This window comes from Phytophthora sojae (genome assembly GCF_000149755.1).
Source record: "Phytophthora sojae unplaced genomic scaffold PHYSOscaffold_2, whole genome shotgun sequence".
Classification (NCBI taxonomy): domain Eukaryota; phylum Oomycota; class Peronosporomycetes; order Peronosporales; family Peronosporaceae; genus Phytophthora; species Phytophthora sojae.
Window position 1 is genome coordinate 2058526 of NW_009258116.1, and position 19727 is coordinate 2078252.

At 55.6% G+C, this 19727-nt stretch overlaps 10 protein-coding genes across 10 annotated transcripts; 8 read left to right on the top strand and 2 right to left on the bottom strand.

The window, feature by feature from the left end:
• Positions 1 to 1060: 1060 nt before the first annotated feature.
• Positions 1061 to 1874, bottom strand: PHYSODRAFT_483041 (hypothetical protein; the record flags this gene model as incomplete). Its single annotated transcript, XM_009520355.1, has 3 exons — positions 1061 to 1223; positions 1249 to 1499; positions 1557 to 1874. 3 exons carry the CDS (start codon positions 1872 to 1874, stop codon positions 1061 to 1063), a joined length of 732 nt encoding a protein of 243 aa, XP_009518650.1.
• A 1527-nt stretch (positions 1875 to 3401) lies between these two features.
• Positions 3402 to 4281, top strand: PHYSODRAFT_484600 (hypothetical protein; the record flags this gene model as incomplete). Its single annotated transcript, XM_009520356.1, has 2 exons — positions 3402 to 3562; positions 3642 to 4281. The coding sequence occupies 2 exons, from the start codon at positions 3402 to 3404 to the stop codon at positions 4279 to 4281; spliced, it is 801 nt and encodes a 266-aa protein (XP_009518651.1).
• A 1967-nt stretch (positions 4282 to 6248) lies between these two features.
• Positions 6249 to 7092, top strand: PHYSODRAFT_479000 (hypothetical protein; the record flags this gene model as incomplete). Its single annotated transcript, XM_009520357.1, has 2 exons — positions 6249 to 6409; positions 6480 to 7092. The coding sequence occupies 2 exons, from the start codon at positions 6249 to 6251 to the stop codon at positions 7090 to 7092; spliced, it is 774 nt and encodes a 257-aa protein (XP_009518652.1).
• Positions 7093 to 8296: 1204 nt separating this feature from the next.
• On the bottom strand, positions 8297 to 9105 carry PHYSODRAFT_258054 (hypothetical protein; the record flags this gene model as incomplete). Its single annotated transcript, XM_009520358.1, has 3 exons — positions 8297 to 8801; positions 8840 to 8918; positions 8991 to 9105. The coding sequence occupies 3 exons, from the start codon at positions 9103 to 9105 to the stop codon at positions 8297 to 8299; spliced, it is 699 nt and encodes a 232-aa protein (XP_009518653.1).
• Positions 9106 to 9647: 542 nt separating this feature from the next.
• PHYSODRAFT_258011 (hypothetical protein) lies at positions 9648 to 10216 on the top strand (the record flags this gene model as incomplete). Its single annotated transcript, XM_009520359.1, has 2 exons — positions 9648 to 9869; positions 9905 to 10216. The coding sequence occupies 2 exons, from the start codon at positions 9648 to 9650 to the stop codon at positions 10214 to 10216; spliced, it is 534 nt and encodes a 177-aa protein (XP_009518654.1).
• Positions 10217 to 10842: 626 nt separating this feature from the next.
• On the top strand, positions 10843 to 11730 carry PHYSODRAFT_486548 (hypothetical protein; the record flags this gene model as incomplete). Its single annotated transcript, XM_009520360.1, has 3 exons — positions 10843 to 11003; positions 11088 to 11130; positions 11212 to 11730. The coding sequence occupies 3 exons, from the start codon at positions 10843 to 10845 to the stop codon at positions 11728 to 11730; spliced, it is 723 nt and encodes a 240-aa protein (XP_009518655.1).
• A 465-nt stretch (positions 11731 to 12195) lies between these two features.
• Positions 12196 to 13038, top strand: PHYSODRAFT_324592 (hypothetical protein; the record flags this gene model as incomplete). The annotated part of the gene is made up of 4 exons (XM_009520361.1): positions 12196 to 12356; positions 12417 to 12580; positions 12631 to 12785; positions 12868 to 13038. The coding sequence occupies 4 exons, from the start codon at positions 12196 to 12198 to the stop codon at positions 13036 to 13038; spliced, it is 651 nt and encodes a 216-aa protein (XP_009518656.1).
• A 408-nt stretch (positions 13039 to 13446) lies between these two features.
• Positions 13447 to 14311, top strand: PHYSODRAFT_485703 (hypothetical protein; the record flags this gene model as incomplete). The annotated part of the gene is made up of 2 exons (XM_009520362.1): positions 13447 to 13616; positions 13684 to 14311. The coding sequence occupies 2 exons, from the start codon at positions 13447 to 13449 to the stop codon at positions 14309 to 14311; spliced, it is 798 nt and encodes a 265-aa protein (XP_009518657.1).
• Positions 14312 to 14779: 468 nt separating this feature from the next.
• PHYSODRAFT_482891 (hypothetical protein) lies at positions 14780 to 15638 on the top strand (the record flags this gene model as incomplete). The annotated part of the gene is made up of 3 exons (XM_009520363.1): positions 14780 to 14940; positions 15002 to 15268; positions 15311 to 15638. The coding sequence occupies 3 exons, from the start codon at positions 14780 to 14782 to the stop codon at positions 15636 to 15638; spliced, it is 756 nt and encodes a 251-aa protein (XP_009518658.1).
• Positions 15639 to 17909: 2271 nt separating this feature from the next.
• PHYSODRAFT_295801 (hypothetical protein) lies at positions 17910 to 19682 on the top strand (the record flags this gene model as incomplete). Its single annotated transcript, XM_009520364.1, has 1 exon — positions 17910 to 19682. The coding sequence occupies one exon, from the start codon at positions 17910 to 17912 to the stop codon at positions 19680 to 19682; it is 1773 nt and encodes a 590-aa protein (XP_009518659.1).
• Positions 19683 to 19727: the final 45 nt, after the last annotated feature.

A 19727-nucleotide genomic window follows, 5' to 3' on the forward strand; every position in this document is an offset into this window, starting at 1 on the left:
GTTGAACTACAGTCTAGGAATTTGCATGCGGAGGCCGTACGACGTCTCCTCGAGCCGCGAATGGCACCGGAAGGCGAGCGCATTCGGCCACAAGAACGCAAAGCGGGGGCGAACGTCAGGATTCGAGATTAGATGCAAGCGGTTTACAGGGCAGGAATGGCCGGCGGTGGGATTGCAACGACGGGTATAACGTGAAGTATTTCGGTAGTGGGGGAATGCAAGGCTGGGCGCTCGTCCAAGTGGTCAATTGTCAGGCTGTGTCACATGGACTTCCGCTCGCGATGGCATGAACTCAAGCAGGATGAAGAACTGAAGAATGTTTGGGCGGTGCAGCCAGTCAAGCGTTCACCTCGTGCAGCGCCTTTGGGGTGTACATCTACATGTATGTAGCGCAATCTGCACGATTACGATTACGACACTGAAGATAGGAACCGCAGGTTCAACCACACACACTCACTTCAATCCAAGGCGTTTAACGCTGCGGCATTTAACACGAGGCATTGGAAGAGGTGAAAAGGAGGAAGGAGCAACAACAACAACAGGCTGAGGCCACGTCGTCTCTTCGGTGAGCACCAGATCATCTCCTAGGAAGAATTAATATACATGTAGTCTGGGGCAGATGTGCTCTAGCTGTGGCAACATCAAGGAGAATCTCGCCGGTGCGGCTTTTTGCGCAAACATGGATCGACAACGCCTCATCATGGATGCTGAGATGTTGCTGTTGCTCGGCATGAAAAGTTTTCAGAAAACCCTACGGGTTCAAACTGTGTAAAAGACCCACCTAGGACATTGTGCTAGCGCTCGGCTTGAAAATCGTGCGAAAGGCGTCCGATTCAACGTGAACTGGTAAATTATGCGTGATAAGTTAAGGTGACAACCAAAACGACAAACTATGACTACTTGCCTCACTGCCGCGGGGCTCTGATGATGTGCAGGACGCCGCCAGTGGTGCCGCGTTCGAAGGACTCGCTGCGGCCGAGGTGGAACGAGCCGCTTCGGGAGCTGAAGGCCGGCGAGCTCAGCTGTTGGAAGGAGCTGCCGTGACTCCGCGATGGAGAGCTCAGTTGGAACGAGTTCTCGCGGCTGAGCGGGAGCAGAGGCGACGGCATCGGCTGGAAGCTCGGGCTCGCACTCGCCACTTTGCCCTGCATCTCGGATTTGGGGGAAATGACGATCTGGATGGCGATGTCGTCGTCGGGCAGGTCAATGGTGGTCTGAGCAGCCTTGCTAGGCCGGTACTTGACGTACAGCACCGGTAGCACGAAGCCGAGCACGACGCAGATCGCGTTCGGGATGAATATGAACCAGTTGCTGTCCAGCGGCGTGTAGATGACCCACAGCGCGTTGTTGGTTGCACCGCAGATGACCATCGGGAGCTGAATGGGTGCTGCGTTCTTGTTGCGCAGTACGAACAGAGCCTTCTCGAACGGTGCTCCATACAGGATAACGGCAGCGATGATGCCCATGTAACCGAGGACGCGGCTGATACCCGCGTAGTCCTGACCCGTGGCATCCGTTGCGGCAATGGCGGCGTACAGCGTGATGGCCGCGAGGACGGAGGCTGCACCACCGAAGATCTGGAGCACGTACTTGCGGTCTTCAGCGAACTTGTAGTAGACGGCGATGTAGGTGAGCGCGGCGAAGTCGCCGAAGCCGAACGAGACGACCACGGGGAAGAAGTTGCCGCAGAAATATCCGTACAAGCACCACATATGGGCGTTGCCAAGCAGCGAGACGAACGGGACGATGGAGATGTTGCCGACGGTCTTGTTCTGGTAGATCTTGTAGATGGAGAAGGCGGGGCTCAGCGAGACCATGAGCGACGACAGCGCCGTCATGATTCGGAGCACGAGGAGAACGGTAGCGTCGACCATTGTGGAGCTGGAGGCGACTTGCGCGCGCGCAAGTAAATTGCAAAGTGAGAGGAGCGGAGACCGCCGAAAATCTGGTTGGGCGAGGACAGTCTGTCCCCCCCCCCCCGTTGCGAGCGGACACCGGCACCGAGCCCATCTGCCCTGATCTCGCTTCAACTTTGATCCGCCAGAACCGGGTATTCCTGTCTCACGCAGCAAAGAGGGGAAGTGTAAGGGTAAACCCCCGGAACTGACGGAACTGACAGTAAGGACGGGGTCTGTCTCATTTTTTGAAGTTTTGACGCGTCGCAAAGGCGGTACACGAGGCTCCAAGCAGAATAATGTCGGCACGACACCAGGGCGGAAATGGATGAGAGCATGACAGAGCACGAGTCACGAGGCGCGTATCAGCGAGGGAGGTGCCCAGCCCCGCCCAATCGCTGCGGGGAGCGCGTCGGTAAGGGGTGCCGCAAGCGTTGGGGAAGCGCAGTCCGGTCACATGATGGATAAGAATTTTGATCTCCTCGTTTTGGCCTGTCGACAGCGCCACGAGCGCACGCTGGGTAGAAGGGAGCGTGCAGCACGAGGATCCTCCGCCATGAGTGTCAGTAGCAAAAATTAATTAAATATTTGATACTTGACGACGCGCTCTTCAATATTTGCCGTGAGCTGGCCCGGTAGAAGTTGAAGCGCTCCACTTCGCCGTGAGGCACTTGCTTTTTTGAGTGGTGGACCGCAGCAGCACGACGTGTAGGTGGATCATAGCACCCAAAAGCACGCAACTCTGACCCCGATAGGCCGCATCTGAGACTGACTTTCGACCATAGAGATGTTGAGAACTCCGTGGCGTAAATGGATAGAATGCCATACATGTACTTAGTACATGTACACATGCATATGCACGATTGGATCGTCTGCGGGATGGTGCTGTACAGTAATGCATCACTTTGGATGCTGTAGTTTTCCGGTTGTACATCGGGACAACTTCAAAATTGGTCATCAATGAGTTATCATTGATGAAAAGTAGCCAACTTCTAAATGGTGTGAGCTTCACGTAACATAGTGTGTACCACATCGAATTTAAAATGACTACATTGCGTTTACATGTAACGCGTCATGCAACTTGCTTCAGCGTTTTGCAACATTGGTCAATGTTGACCAATGTTCTCAGATGCGACGAGGACATTGCGCGCTTCGGCCGAGTCGGTTCCGGTGCAAACCGTTCGAGGAACTGGTGGCGGGGACTCCCCGGGGAGTGGGCCGAGTGCCGGTCTTTCACACCGCGCGTGGTGGCGATCCTGTTTAGACTGCAGCTCTGATGGGACGGCGCAGCTTGTGATTGGCCGATTTGCCGAGCAGCGACGCTCGTCCAAACGCCGTGCTTGGAGCCTGACTGGTGGGTCTGTTGGGTCTGTTGGTGTGCCCTTTTGTCCCCCTGACGGCGACTTAGACGGACTTCAAGCTCCGTTCACTTTGCCTTTCGCTCTCTACTTGCCACGTCGCGGCCCTACACTAAATACAACTTCCTTCCGCTCTTCCGGCATAAAAATGACCTTCTGGGTGACGCTGGTGAACGTGGCGACGGGCGTCGCCGACATCTTCTTGCGTCTGAGCCCCGTGCCGGACATCTACAACGTGCACCGCAACAAAAGCATCGGCGAAGTGGCCGAGCTGCCTCTAATCACGATGGTCGTGAATTGCCACCTCTGGTGAGTGTATTGCTATTCTTCTTTACTTTGTCGCATGATAACTATTGACACGATGGCTACAATTGCACCTGCAATGCAGGATGACCTACGGCTACGCGACAGATAGCTGGTTCCCGCTCTTCGGCTCGCAGCTCTTCGGCGAGCTCGTCGGCATCGTGTACAACATCGTGTACTACCGCTGGAGCCCCGCGGAGAAGCGCCAGCGACTGCGCAAGTTCTACGCCATCGCCTTCGCCGTGTGGTGCGTCGTCTCGCTCTACGTTGTCCTCGGCGTCTCGGGCGTCTTTGGCCAGACCAAGTCGGACGTCGGCACGTCGCTCGGCTACGTTGGCTGCGCCTTCAGTCTGTCCATGTTCTCGTCGCCGCTCGCCACGCTCAAGCACGTCGTGAGCACCGAATCGTCCGCCTCCATCCCAATCAACATGTGCACCATGATCCTCGTGTCCGCGGCGCTGTGGACGGCCTCGGGCATCCTGGAGAGCGACTACTTCGTCGCCATTATCAACTTCGTCGGCGTCCTCCTGAGCTGCACGCAGATCGTCATCTACTTCATGTACAGACCCGGCAAGAGCGACGAGTCCGTGGCGGACCTCGAGGCTGGAAAGGACGCGGCGTTTGCTGCAATGAGCCCTAAGGTCGAGCCGCACACCACTGTGCTCGTCGAGAGCCCAGCATACTACAAGCCTGCGCCTTCCCCGCTAGTGAACGGCAGGGTGTAGCGCTAAGCACAATCTAATAGATACCGTTAACCAGTATGTCAAGGTGTATGTCGATCGATGGATTGGATTTACTTTTGTACAAACTTTCTGGCAGGTTTGAATGACAATATAAGGTATTCAAAAGATCGTAAGAATCTTACGCTACGTACACGTACTTCGATACTGTAACACGTATGTATCTTCCCTTTGCACCCTTGGTCCTTGAACCGTCAGGAAACAATTCTTGCGAGGTCACGCCGCACTTGGGCCATTTGGCGCTAGGGCCATCCTATCAAGTTTGATTGGATCCCCCAAGGCCAAACGACGCGAGGGACTACTACTGAAACTCTACACCTTAGTGAAACCATGCCTGCCTCACTCCTCATTCCCCATTTTCCTGGGTCCTTACCAAACGTAAAACAGAAGAAATACTCGATCATGACTGTGTGGGTCACGCTTTTGAACGTCGCGACGGGAACGTCGGAGGTTTTGCTGAAGCTCAGCCCCGTACCCGACATGCTCAACGTCCACCGCCAAAAGGATATCGGCGAGGTGGCCGAACTTCCGCTGATCACGATGGTGGTGAACTGCCACCTTTGGTACGTAGATACATGCACGCGAGTCCAATTGTATATGAACTGTGACTTACCAAGCTGGTGGCCTAGGACCATGTACGGCTACGCGAACGACAGCATTTTTTCCGCTATTCGCCACACAGCTCTTCGGTGAGCTCATCGGTTTGGTCTACAACGTCGTTTACTTCCGCTGGAGCTCGGGCCCGAAGCGCAAGCAGCTACGCAAACTCTTTTCGGTGGCGTTCGCTGTGTGGTGTCTGGTCTCTCTCTTCTCCGTGCTCGCGCTGGTCGGCGTCTTCGGCCAGACCAAGTCCGAGGTGGGTACGATGCTTGGGTACGTCGGCGTGGCCTTCAACTTGTCCATGTTCTCGTCCCCGCTGGGCACGTTGAAGCACGTCGTGAGCACCAAGAACGCCGCGTCGATCCCGATCAACATGTTCATCATGATCCTGGTATCCACGGCGTTGTGGGTCGGGTCGGGGCTCACGGATAACGACTATTTCGTCGCGGGGGTCAACGGCGCCGGCGTCCCCTCAGCTGCGTGCAAATCGTCGTGTAATACATGTACAGACCGAGCCGACGCGAAGAAGCGACCTTGATCCAGCACCACGACCCCCCCCCCCCCCCAAGGGCATCCCGTCTGCTCTTCCGTCGCCTTCCAAAGACGAAAACTATCGCTCGGTGTTCGTCGAGAGTCCAGCTTACAAACCGATCGCATCGCCGATGATAACCGTGACAGCTTGACAACGTGTGGACTGGGCTAGCTACTGCACAATAGCACTTACAAGATCGAATTCTCAATGCGGAAAGAAAGAATCGAGCACTTTTAAGAAATAGTGATCGAAATCCAGTACAGAGCACCTGACCCAGTGAGTTATTACAGTACAACAGCGAACGTTGAAGTCTGGAGGCGGGTTTTCGGAATTTGTAGCAACCGTTGACAGGTTTCTGAGAGCGCGATGTGCAGAGTCGACCTTGTCTGTCTCTTTTGTAACTGGTGGCGCTGGTTGAAGCCCTCGAACTTCGAGGTCTTCAAGACCACACGAACGCGTCGGCGCAACGTCAAGGCCGGAGTTCATCAAAGTCTAATCAGTTCGTTTGGTTGATCGATCCTACGATTTCTCGCTGAAGCACCGCCTGCTGTCCGCTTGTCGGGCCAATCGGGGGCTCGGACTTCCAATCAAGTCGTTTAGAGACGAGCAAAGCCTGTCATGTTCCGGTGCTGAGCTCCAGTCACGGGGCAGCCAAATCGGCACAAGGCGATCTTGCGTCGATATCCGGACCATTGCACATGTATCTCTTCGCTTCCGCCTTGAAGGCACCGCGAGGATGCCGCTCGTCCTCATTCTCCATTTCACCCGCTAGTCTCCACGTGAACTACCAGTACTGTTCAGCCAGCAACCTTCGTAGAGCATGAGCATCTGGGTCGACCTGCTGAACGTGGCCACCGCTGTGGCCCAAGTCATCCTGAGTCTCAGCCTCACGACGGATCTCTACGACGTCCACCGCCGCAAGAACACTGGCGAGATGGCTGCACTCCCGCTCGTAGCGATGGCAGTGAACAACCACGGCTGGTACGTCTCGCCATGACTGCATCTGCTGCGATGAAAACCCTAACATTTCTGCTGTACCTACCTGTACCAGGATGCTGTATGGCTACTTGGCAGACAACATGTTCCCGATCTTCGCTACTCAAGCGTTCAGCCAGTGTGCAGCCATCACCTACAACGCCGTCTACTACCGCTACAGCACCCCTGAGAAGCGCAAAGACCTCGTGAAGCTGTACTCGCGCGCCTTGGTAGTGCACTGCGCCTTTACCATCTACACGATCATCGGCGTGCTAGGCCTCACGAACCAGTCGAAGACCGAGGTCGGAGAGTGGGTCGTCTACGCCGCGATTGTTATCAACATTTGGATGTACGCGTCTCCGCTGGCCACGCTCAAGCACGTGATCGCGACCAAGAACGCGGCGTCGATCCCCATCAACCTGAGCGTAATGATCTTCGTGTCGGCCTCGCTGTGGCTTGCGTCGGGTATCGTGGACGACGACATCTTCGTGTGGAGCATTAACGGTATCGGCACGCTGCTGAGCTTCATCCAGATCGTGGTCTACTTCATCTACAGACCCCCTCCTCAAGGTAGCGAGACCAAGAACGCTGACAACGCGGACGTAAGCGTTGTCGTCGTCAATGCCAGCCCTGCGCAGAGCCTCGCGTACAAGCCGCTGGCGTCGCCGCTCACCCCGGCCAAGAAGTAAGTAAACGCTGCAGACCATAAACTGATAGAATAGTTCTCCTTTTCATGGAATTCGTCGCTAAAACCATTAGACTTTGAGCTTCTGGGGTCTTCATTTTTGTTTTGGAGTGTTTCCTAAGGAGCCAGCAAGACTGAACTCCGGGCTCGCGGGTGCGTTGCTGGTCTTGGGATTGAAGCTTGTTTTGGGCGTGATATTGATGCTCACAACGCGGTCCTCGACATTAGCCGCGTTATGGTTGAAGTTGTTGGGGAGGGGGTGATTCTTCAGGTTGAACACCAGGTAGAGAATCAACGAGGAGGAGTTGACCGTAATGTGTAGCACGTTGAGCGCGGTGATGTACCAAATGTCTGTCATGATGCCGTAGATGAACCACATCACGTTGGTCTACAGCCCTGCGATCACTATGTGCACGTTGATGAAGGGCTGCAGACTTGTACTTGAGCACGTGGAAGATCTTCTCCATCGGAGCTCCATACAAACAGACAGCGACGACATCGCAGACGATGCCCAGCGCTGATCCAACTTGACTGCGAGATTGGCCGAGGTACCCAAGGGCACCGACAGCGTAGGCCGTGACAACCAACAGGAAGCACAACACTGCCCCGAGAACGTGCGCAACATAGCGACGCTCGGTCAAGTACTTCCAGTGCACAGCGATGTTGGACAGCGCCGCAACGTCTCCGAACGCGTAGATCCAGAAGATCGGGAACTAGTTCTTAGTCATATAACCGTAGAGAGCCCAGCCATGCGCGTTGGCCAGCAGCGACACGAGCGGGATGATGGACGCGCACCGGCACTTCTCTTCTTGTTGATCCGGTAGATGGAGAGGGGCGGACTGGACTGCAAATCATGCCGAGAGAACTCAACGCGGCCAGGATCTTGACCACCTCGAAAGCGATGCCGTGGGCCATCGTGAAGCACAACAAAACGTGCGGGCCTGGAAACCGGGACTTGGTCCGATGAGAGTAAAAGTTAAAGTGGGAGTGAGTGGGTGCCTCACTTTACTGTTAGACATGATCGAGCTCATGGTAAGATTACCCCAACATGATTTTGAATGAACAAGTTATCAGCGCCAGTGGATGGAGGGCAGTGACTCTGTCTCGTAGATCGCCAATTGAAGTTTTGCACTTTTTGATCAGTCTCTGACGAATAAAATTCGATTGACAACATGTTGAGCTCTACTTATCCTAACTTTGTTTATTTTTCATTTATCTCGTAAATGAAGTGGAGCTAACGGAGACTGCAGAGATTCATATACCGGATAGCGAGGGTCTGCCTCTTCTTTCTTGTCTGGATCAGCAAGGGGGGAGATCTCGATTGACAGCATGTTGGGGTCTTCATCCGTGGTAACCGAGTATGTCGTTGATTTTCGACTGAAGGCGAAGTACATGGTCCACGCCGAGAAGTGTAGCCCAAGGACAAACACTTGGGGTCCGGCAATGATCCAGTTCGAAGTCAGTTGGCCGAACGTGAGCCACCCGACAGAGTAGAATGTCCCCACGCAAAGACTGGCCACGTTGATGGACGCGGCGGACTTTTGCTTGAAGACGCGGACGAGGTTCTTGAGCACGAGGATGTTGATCGAGACGACGGTGACGTCGCAAAAGCACAGTCCATGGGTCCTCCCTACGTCCTCGCGCGTCTGGACAGTGTATCCCGACAGACCGAGGATCACGTAGAAGGCACGGCCGACAAGCCAAACACGACACCTATTATGGTCGACACTCGACGACGATCCTCCGCGTACCGCCAGTAGACGAACACATAGCACAGCGAGGCGATGTCGCCAATCGCGAACGCGGGGAAGTTGGGGAACCACGCTCTCCCTAAAAAACCGTACATGGACCACACGAGCGAGTTTGCGAGCGTCGAGAGGACCGGGACAATGGGCGTCGAACCGACTCGTCGTTCTCGGTAGATCCGACGCACAGCGATCGAGGGCATGTAGATCGAAGCCAATGTGCCGCACCAGACCCAGATGCGCACCACTACCATCACGCTGAAGTTGACCATCTTGTCTTGAGCTGCGCTTTTGGTGAGACGGGGTGGTCTGCCGTTGAAGTGACTGCACTGGGGGTGTAACTTGAAAAGTGAGGTCTCGATAACGCAGAGCAACCTCGTCTCAAAAGGTGACCAGCAATCTTACTGATGACATGACGAATCTCCTCTCCTCTGCTGTGGACATGCACGCATGCATGCGTGCATGCCTGACTTGAGCGAGTACGGAGTGAACACCGCGTTGATGCACCTCAGCTCATGTATTACATTGTACACATTTTCAGCCGAGGATTCGTCTACTTCAAGTTATCTAAACAATAGCGCCGATGGTGAGATTAGGTCGGGCTGAAAGCGGAGGCTCTCCTCTAATCAAGAGTGTGTCACCTGGCGCGCGACTGCTTCCAAACGTAATCAACACAACCAGCCTGAGTCGTATACTGTGCCTGTTCAAGGCATGCTCATCATAACTCCCCTAGCTGCTGCAGATAATGGAAGATGGAGGCTATACCACTCACTTTTGAATTCCTACCACTCTTCCCAACCAAGCTCAGTTCAAGATGGCCAACCTCGCGTCGCTCGCCAAACGGGGAATGTCGACGGCCTTCGGCCCGCGTACGATCAACGCGTACGCTTCGTTCGAGCAGTCGGGCTTGCTCAAGCCCTGGCAGTACAACTCGCGCCCTCTAGGCGACGACGACGTCGAGATCAAGATCACGCACTGCGGCATCTGCGGAGGCGACCTCATGGCGCTGGACGGCGGCTCTGCCCCGCGCCCTTGCGTTGTCGGCCACTCGCGTTCTCGCGATCCGCCAAGAAGAAGGAAGAAGCGCGCGCTCTCGGGGCTGCGAAGTATTACGACCTGAGCGACCCGGAGGACGTGAAGAAGGCTGCTCAGTCCGTCGACATGCTGCTGGTGACCGTCGCGTCGCCGAACCTCCCCTACAACACGTACATCAGTCTCGTACGCAAACTCGGTACACTCGTGGTGCTGGGAGTCCCGCCCGACAACATCAGCTTCAATCCCATGCTCCTTGTGGGGACCGGTGTTCGTATCGTCGGCAACTTGGTCGGCAGCATCGAAGACGTCGCGGATACCCTGAAGCTAGCGGCCGAGAAGAACGTATAGTCGAGCCGATGCCGATGGCTCAAGTAAACGAGGGCATTGCGCGCGGGAGACACGCGCTACCGCGTTGTGCTGGAGAACTAGTCGAGGTGTGAGCATTGATAGCAGTTGGCTGCAGTATAGTGATGATACTTTCTATCCAGCCAACACGTTTCAGGGTAGGAGCTAGTTACTCCAATCTTGTTGAATGGACTTGCATTTTTAACTCGAAGCTGGGATCTTGCGGCAAGTTGCACCACTACCGTACTGTATTGTGTTTTTAGCAATTTGTAACCTCACAATTAATGTATCCCGTCATATCCGCTTCAATAGTTCGCAAAGTACAAGTGTATTGAACATCCTATCTTTAGTTTCCTTCCAAATAACACTGGTTACTTCCCGCGCATGTTAGGGGAGGACATCTGTACATGCACGTACACATCGACGGGGCAATCTCAACCAAGTTTGGTGTTTACCACAGTTGGCGTGAGCCAATCACGCTATCGCATCCAATCGGGGTTTCGTTGTGACGTCGTTGCTAAGCTCCGCAAAGCAACCGCAGCCTTTCGAATGGCCGTCGACCACTTCCCATTCCCCATTTTCCCCTCTATCCGCACAAGCTCACCGACAAAGCAGACAAAGGATCAACGATGGGCGGCTGGATGACTCTCCTCGACGTGGTGACTGCTCTCGGGCAAGTCATGCTCAACCTGAGCCTCGGACCGGATATGTACACTGTCCACCGCAACAGGAGCATCGGAGAGCTGCCGCTACTGTCGCTGGTGTCCATGATCGCCAACGGCCACTTGTGGTAAGCTTGAGCCAGATCCTTACACTCAACTTTTATTTGCTGCGGGTTTCCTAACTTACTCTCTTCATGTATCGTGGAATATAGGATGTGCTACGGCATTTTGCGCAACAGCATCTTCCCGGTGGCGGTCTCGCAGGGTTTTGACCAGCTCGCTGCACTGGTGTTTAACATCATTTACTTTAAGTGGAGCTCGCCGCAAACGCGCAAGGACAACTTCAAGATGTACGCCGGATGGTTCGTAGTCCACTGCATCGTCACGCTCTACTTCGTGCTGGTGCTCGAGGGCGTCACTGGTCAGACGAACTACGACGGGAGCATCTTGATGGGCTACGCCGGCGTCGCCATCAACGTCTGCCTGTTCGCCTCTCCGCTGGCCACGCTCAAGCACGTCGTGGAGACCAAGTCGGTCGCCTCCATCCCCATCAACCTCAGCCTCATGATGTTCGCGTCCTCGGTGCTGTGGGTCGCCACGGGTCTACTCGACAGCGACTACTTCATCACGGCACTCAACTTGGCTGGCGTCTTGTTCGGTGCCAGCCAAATGGTGTTGTACTACATTTACCGTCCGGGTCGAGGCGTGGAGGCGCTGCCGGATCAGCAGTATGGTACGAGCGGAGAGCTGCCGATCGTTGTGTCCCCCTCGTCCAAGAGTGCAGGAATTGTAGTGGCTATTGAGAGCCCAGCGTACAAGCCTCTGTCGTCGCCCGCGGCAGGCAAAGCTGTCTGAGAGACTTGAGCTGTAAGACGAAGAAATACAGATACAGGTACACATCTTGAAACAAACTCGAGTGGCTGGAGATCATTGCGTTGGATGTACGCGTATGCATGTTAGGTAACAACAGCCGAAAGCGAGCATGAGCGAGCTGTACGCATTGAAGTTTGGCTGCCAACCAGTCCACGCAAACCGAGTTGCCTTTAGAGCCGGAGTGCTAAACAAACGGCAATGATTGGTCGACTAGAGAACTGTAGCCAACTAATCACCATCAGACTATTGGTACTAAACCTTCAAATTACAACAATACAAAAGTGGGGGTGAACAACGTCTTCTCGACTAGTGAGTAGATGACATTTATGCAACGCTTGGTGACACGAAGATCCTGAACCGCCGTGATGGACTTCAAAGTGCTCATTGCGCAATGCGTGGAGCTGATTGACTCCACTTCCAATTCCTCCAACTTCACTCCACTCGACTATGGGCTTCTGGTACACGCTGCTCGGTGTGGCGACTGCTGTCGCTCAAGTGGTGCTCAATCTGAGTCCCGTTCCCGATATTTCGCGTGTCCATCGTCGCAAGCGGATCGGCGAGCTGGCTGCGCTCCCGCTGGTCGCCATGGTGGTCAACTGCCACTTTTGGTACGTTTGGACCTTGATTCACATAGCTGCAATCGTACGACGATGTGTCCCCACGCGCAGGTTGGTCTACGCTTACGTGACGGACAGTATGTTCCCGCTCTTCACAACGCAAGTCTTTGGCCAGCTCGCTGCGATCGTGTACAATGCAGTCTATTATCGTTGGAGTGAGCCGGAGAAGCGCGAAGAGCTGCAGAAGCTGTACGCGTGGGCGTTCGCTGTGCACTGTGCGCTCTCGCTGTACACAGTCCTCGGACTGCTGGGCGCCACCTACCAGTCGAAGTCGGGGCGTACCTCGGATACGTCGGCATCGTTATCGACGTGTGGATGTTCGCGTCCCCATTGGGCACTCTGAAGCACGTCATGGAGACCAAGCCCGCGGCTTCGATCCCGATCAACTTAAGCCTTATGCTTTTTTGTGTCGACGTCGCGGTGGGTCGTCTCGGGGCTCGTGGACAGCGACTACTTCGTTGCTGGCCTCAACGCGATCGGATCGCTGTTGAGTGTCGTCCAGATCGTGTTCTACATGATCTACCGCCCAACCGGAGACGAGGACGTGGTTCAAGATCTAGATCATAGCGAGGTGTCTGTTGTTGTCGCCTCGCCGAGCGCCAAGTGTGCGGTCTCCATCCAGAGCCCGATGTATAAGATTCTGGCGTCACCAACGACCTGCAACACCGAGTGAAGGAGCTGCTGAGGACAATACAATAATTTTCAGTCTGGTAATGCGTATGAGCTTCGCTGTACTACTAAATTAGACTGCGGTGTCCCGTTTCCGTGGCCAGTTTTCGGAATGTTGTAGACTCTGCAACGCAGATAGAATCTAGTCGTTCCCCAGCCAGTCGTCCGTATACTTGAGTCGAGTGCGATGTACGCTCGCAAGTCTGGCCTTCGGTAGTGTACTATGTCCAGGTGTTAGTTACCAAACCAGAGATGAGCTCTTCGCTTCAAGGTCGTTTTCGCCCAATCATGACTCGGTCAAATCCTTGCGTACGTCAGCGAAACGGTTCCGACTTGACCTCGCCTCGAGCCGATTCCATGTTGCCCCCCACTTTTCAACTTGCTTTGAGCTCCACACTACTGCACAGCAACCATGAGCGGCTGGGTGACTCTGCTTCGCGTCGTGACCTCCATCGCACAGATCGGCATGATCCTCAGCCCAGGCCCCGACATCATCAACGTCCACAAGCACAAAACCACGGGCGAGATGGCGGCGCTGCCGCTCGTGGCGATGATCGTCAACAACCACCTATGCTACGCTCCGTCCGAGAGTCCCCATTGCAGCGTTACAGACCGAGAATTAACGCCACGCTCGCAACTCGTTATCCAGGACCATGTACGGATACCTGACCGACAGCATCTTCCCCCTCATGGTGTCGCAGCTGTTCGGCGAGCTCGCCGCCTTGGTGTTCACCGCCGTCTACTACCGCTGGACGACCAACCGTCCAGCACTCAACAAGCTGCTGGCTGGGGGCTTTGCCGTCTACGCTGCCATCACGCTGTACGTGGCGCTGGGCGTCGCCCGAGTCACCAACCAAAGCGACGACGAAGTGGGCAAAACTCTGGGCTACGTCGGAATCGTGATCAACATTTGGATGTACGCGTCCCCCCTGGGCACCGTCCGACACGTGCTGCGCACCCGCTCGGCCGCGTCGCTGCCCATGAACTTGAGCGTCATGATGTTCTTCACCACAGCGCTGTGGGTCGCCATCTCCATCGTGGACGGCGACATGCTCATCATGTCGTTGAACATCGCCGGCGTGGGGCTGAGCATCATTCAGATCTCGTTGTACATGCGCTTCCGACCAAAGCACCCGGCGATCGCCCAGGAGGAGGCGCTCCAGTTCGCGGACAAGGAGATCACCATCGTCGTCTCGCCCAAGGACGGCATGCTGGAGGCCAGCAAGAACCCCATGTACCAGGCGCTAGCGTCCCCCGTAGAGGCGACGAGGCCCTGAGGCAGTTGGTAGCAGGAGATCTCCTGCCTCAGAAGAAATACTACAAATGACACTTTTGACTCCGTTTGCCTCGCCTGTCTTGATGTTGAGATCCTTGAGAGCCGCAGCCTGCAGCCTGTCATTGAAATAGTCAGGATCGTGTCGGACGATATGTTATGCGGCAAAGACACAGCAACGCTGCGACCAGCGAGACTCGCAGTGGTGGCTCTGGCGCGCCGAGAAGGAGGATGGGGCCTTCGCATCGCCGAGTTTAGACCGCGATCCTTCAAGGATCATCCTTGACACCCCTTCCTGTGCATCTGTTGCATCGGGGCCTTCCCAACACGACCGTCGCATCAACATCAGCATGCTTTTAGACTTGACCGGGGGCCTTCACATCGAAAAGTTTAGACCCCTTGTTGCAATGAACCTCCTCATAGCGCGTGAAGCCGACCGATTGCCATTTTCGAACCCGCTCCGCAGGTGACAATGGGCGTCTGGGTGACTCTACTCCGAGTGGCGACCTCTGCGGCTCAGTGCGGCATGATCCTGAGTCCGGGGCCCGATATTATCAACGTCTACAAGCAGAAGAGCACGGGTGAGATGGCGGCGCTTCCCTTGGTTGCAATGGTCGTCAACAACTACTTGTGGTACGTACGTATTCGGCCTGCTTCCCCGTCCTCAGACCCGCTGACAAATTCACTCGTTCAGGTCCATCTTCGGGTACCTGACCGATAGCATTTTCCCCCTCATGGTGACCCAACTCTTCGGAGAGCTGGCGTCTGTCGTGTTCACGGTGTTTTACTATCGATACGCCGTCGACCGCCGCTCGCTTCACCGACTGCTCACTGGAGGACTGGCGTTCTGCGCCGTCCTCACATTGTACGTCGTTCTCGGGGTCACAGGCGTCACGAACCAGAGCGACTACCACGTAGGCAAGACGCTGGGCTACGTCGGGCTGGTAGTCAACATTTGGATGTACGCGTCGCCGCTGGGCACCATCCGCCACGTCATCAAGAGCAAGTCGGCGGCCTCGCTGCCGATCAACATCAGCGTCATGATGCTCTTCAGCACGGCGCTCTGGGTCTCGACAGCGATCGTGGACGACGACGTGATCATCATGTCCATCAACATCATCGGCATCATGCTCAGCATCACGCAGATCGCAGTGTACATGCACTACCAGCCGAACCGCTCGGTCGTCGCTCAAGAGGACAAGCAGCTGACGATTGTCGTGTCCCCCAAGGGCGACAGCATCAAGAGCCCAACGTACCAGCAATTGGCGACACCGCAGAGATTGACGACGTACATGGCTACATTCATGATGGCTACACAGCCGTTTTTGTGAAACTCTCTTGAAGCATACTTATTTTCGGAAGTCAGTAACGGAGGCTCTCTAAAACGTAGCTCTTGATCTTCAACGTCACTGTCTCCTTATAACCGACGGGACGTTACTTGTTACCCGCCCACTCGCCATTGATGACGCCTGCACCCAACGGCTTATAAATCCCTTAGAATTACAGACGTCCCCGGGCTAGTCCCGACTGTATATTTTAATGTACCTCGCACAGGAAGTACAACAAGCTCTCAAGATTTGCGCGCTACTTCTGCAAGCATATTGATTTAGATGAGTGTACAGTAAGACCTACTGCGACAAGTGGCACGTTGCGGGAATACCTCCAGTATTCTTGAGCTAAGCCTTTAGTAAGTCAGTACATACTCATTTATGTTCAGACCGCGTGAATCTTGTTGATTCGCAAACATCATAAGTACCACTGTGGCGAATAGGCCGGGGACGCCTGTAGCTGTGGAGTCAAGTTTAAAAGCGGTCGCGTTTCCATTGCAATCTTGCAATCATTCTTTTGCCGTGACAGTTTGTATAGGGGGCGGAAAACTACAACCGACCAGCTGAAGCTTGCCAGCTTGGCACACGTAATGCTGGCGCCGAGCTGGCCAAACTGGCTTCACCCTTCCCCCCTGCACGCCAGTCTCATTCGGCCCAGTCGCAGTTCCTTATAGCGGGGTCCGTGGAAAGTGGTTTTTGAAACAAAAATGAGTTGCAGCCCGAATTCTCTAGCCCTTATTCACCTGCTGAGCCCCATAAACCGGGCATTTGGGCGGACCAAAACCAAACAAGACCAGCGTGCGCTCTTGAAGTCGTACGAGGAGCCTTCTCGCAGTCGGTTTAGTCCTCGCAACCGCCTGGTTTCTGGTTGCAGCCGAGCCGTTTGCTGTCGTCAGTTCCGATACTATTTTGAGCCCAGCTGCGGTAATAGTGCGGCTCGGGTGGTGAGCAGGCTTGACAACGCCCCCCCCGTTCACCGTTCAAGGGACTTTCACGCAGTCCAGGCCAGCAGGCCGCACTCCAGTCCAGCCAGCCAGCCCAGCGCTTCCGCCCGTTAGGGACGCAGCCCAGTGGGACAGTAGATGCGTGACTCAGCCAGGAAAAAGGAAGTTTTTTTCTCCCGCGGTGCGTCCACGCCCGCGTGCCTATTCTGGGCCCAACTGGCCCCCACGAGTCCCCGTGGCTCGTCGCGCATCTCGAAATCCTCCCTGCCGAGCCACGCGACGCCCACGACGAATATGGTGCGCGTCGTGTCCTGCCGCTTCATGCGCCTGAGCTGCAGCGAGGCCGACCACCCGCTCTTCCGACGCTACTACGCCAGGTAGGACCATTACCCCACAACAGATACCACCACTGGGTCGAGTAAAGTGTATGTACTGACCCGTGTCTTCCATTGCAGGAGCAACCGTGAACGCGGCGTCAAGGTGCGTTGACGTGAGCTGTTGTGCCCTGATTAACAACGACCCAAAGGCGTGACGTTGTTCTACTCTGCTCTGCTCTACTCTACCTGTGTCGCAGCTCTTGAGATGTTTCCCGCACTGCTGTCCGGAGCACGTCCAGCGGTGCTACTGCGGCTCCTCCGTCCACGTGATGGTCACGTTCGCCTCGGAGCTGCCGCCTGCGAGTCACGGCAGCCTGCTGGTCTGCGCGCGCTTTGAGCCGTCACGCGTCGTCCCGCTCTGGCCCTCGAATATAGCGGACACCCCCGGGTACGATCGCCAGGAGGACAACAACGACAACAATCAGGACCACGAGCGCAAGCTGCAGCCCGGAGAGATGGTCGCTCTACCTGCGAGTCTCCTGGCCAGCGGACGCCAGGCCAAACAGACGCACTGGATCCGAGCGGACAGAGAGGGAGAATCCAAGCAGACGACCAAGGTGCAGTACTTGGATCCCCCCAATTCGGAACAGTATTGTATCTAATGTGTGTATTGGTTACGTGCTGGGTAGAACGCCACACTGTTCGTGCTGAACAACCATCGGTTCCCCAAGTGGCTCTACAGCTACGACAGCAGCGTCACCAGGACGCAGCGGGAGATGACCCACCACCTGGTCGTCTACGTCTTCCAGCTCACAGGCGCGCGGTCGCAGCACGGTGAGGTTGAAGCTGCCGTTCTGGCGCGCCACGAGTCGCCAGGGTTCACACTCATCTCGTATCGTCGGTCGGGCAACAACTCGAGCGTCGCGGGCTGCGATCTACCGGCAGTGGAGACTGCCCCGGACAGTAAATTCGCCACAGTTGAAGTTGACGCACCGCCTTCAAGGTCAGACGACATGGAAATGGGCCCATATGATCGACAGGCGCCTGAACTGTCGCGTGAAAGCCTTTGTGTCGACAACGCCCGGGCGTTTACTGTCCCGGAGCATCGATACAACGAGCAGCAGCAACAACAACAAATGATAAGGCAACTACAACGCCAACAGTGGCGACTGGAGCCGCCCGAGCGCTTACGCCGTCCAAAGCTCACGCCCCAAGCTCTGGCGGATTCGAGGGATCGGGTTCGTGACGGCGTCTATCTGGGCGCAAATGGCTTCAGCGCTGTGCAGCGCCGCATCGCTATTGACTCTGTGAACGATGAATACTTGTGGCAGAAGGAGACGGGTCTTCGTGAGCCTGCATTCCGTGAAAAGGCCCAGCACCTGCTTATTCTGTGGCGCTTCATCCAGCGCGTGTCGTTAAGTGATCTCGAGCTCAGCGCCGACACGGCCGAGAGCCACATTCACGCACATTGGCTCCGTGCGGCGGCGGCTCTGCGCGCCCCATCGCTCAGCTTTAGTGCCGATTTGGAGAGAGTTGTGGCCTCATTCCTCGGCAATTTATTTGACGGTAGAACAACCCAACAGCCCGACGCAAGTACCCAATTGACTCGTGACCAAGCCACCGTTCGAGCCATGGTTCACCTCTTCCTGCGCGCGCTGTCGTCTCGTACCGTGCAACGCCTTTTTCGAGAAGCGTGCCAAGTGGGGGACGGCGCGTCGAACAAGCAGTGGCTCCAGGAGCGGTTCGTGTCGCTCGTTCTGGATTTGTATGATATTCTCGGTGTCGTCCTGCGTGAGGTGACTGCAAGTGCTGGTTTAAATGTGGCCGGAGGACAATCGAACCCCGTGCCGGCGCTCGTGGATAACGTATTGTCTCTCATCTATGGACGGACGCACTTCAGCGTACTCCGAGACGAAGTTTCAGCGTTGCTGCTGGACCGACAGCCGCCGAACGCCCTGTCCGACGCCTTGAACCACGCCTTCCACGTATTCGCAGCCCAAGCTAAAGAGACGATGCTGGTTCTGCGGCAACAACAAGATCCTCGACCTGAGCGTTGGGGCGGCATGGGCAATGGGAGCCCCACGCAGAGTCTGTGGAACAGTCGGTGGCTTCTGGACCCGGGGTCAGTGCGCTGTAACTCCCTTGAGAACGAGACGAAACGCGACGCACGTGAAACTTTAGACCTGGTTGCACTCGCGCAGCTCATCCGCGAGTTTGGTTGCATTGACATAACTGTAGAGAGGGGCAAAATGTCGCTGCGAACGGCCCTCTCGTTTGACGGTGCCATGGCGATGGCACCCATGGAGCTAGCGCTTGACGGACGCTTGCATGGGTTTCGTGTACTTCCCAGCGGCATCTCGACGGTGATTGCTACGGCTGGAGGATGGTCGATCGGTGACTACCTGACCATGCCTTCAGACGACGGCCGGTACTTGAACCTCCGCTTCTTCGCCTTCAAAGAGGAGACCAAGGGATCGAACACCCCCTCTAATAACACGCCTGAGTCCATGTGGACAAGCCCAACAAAGAGCCCAGGGACGATGGTCCGCCGGATCAGCTTGTCTCTCGTCTTGGAGCAGGATCTAGGAGCGGACGAGCCCATGGATGGAGGTTACCCTAAAGATGTCTTCGTTGTTTTACATGGAACAGTCTGTGGTTCGACGTACACTCGTCCAAGCTCTGGAGTGGAGCTGTGCAGGATGTCCAGTGCCGACCGAAGTGTGGTCTGGAACGTGTTAAAGTGGACACCTACAGTCGAAGTTCAGGCGGGCTACGTCGCGATCTGAGTGTATTTACAAGCGAGCTGCGTGTGTTCGATTCAAAGGCTTTGT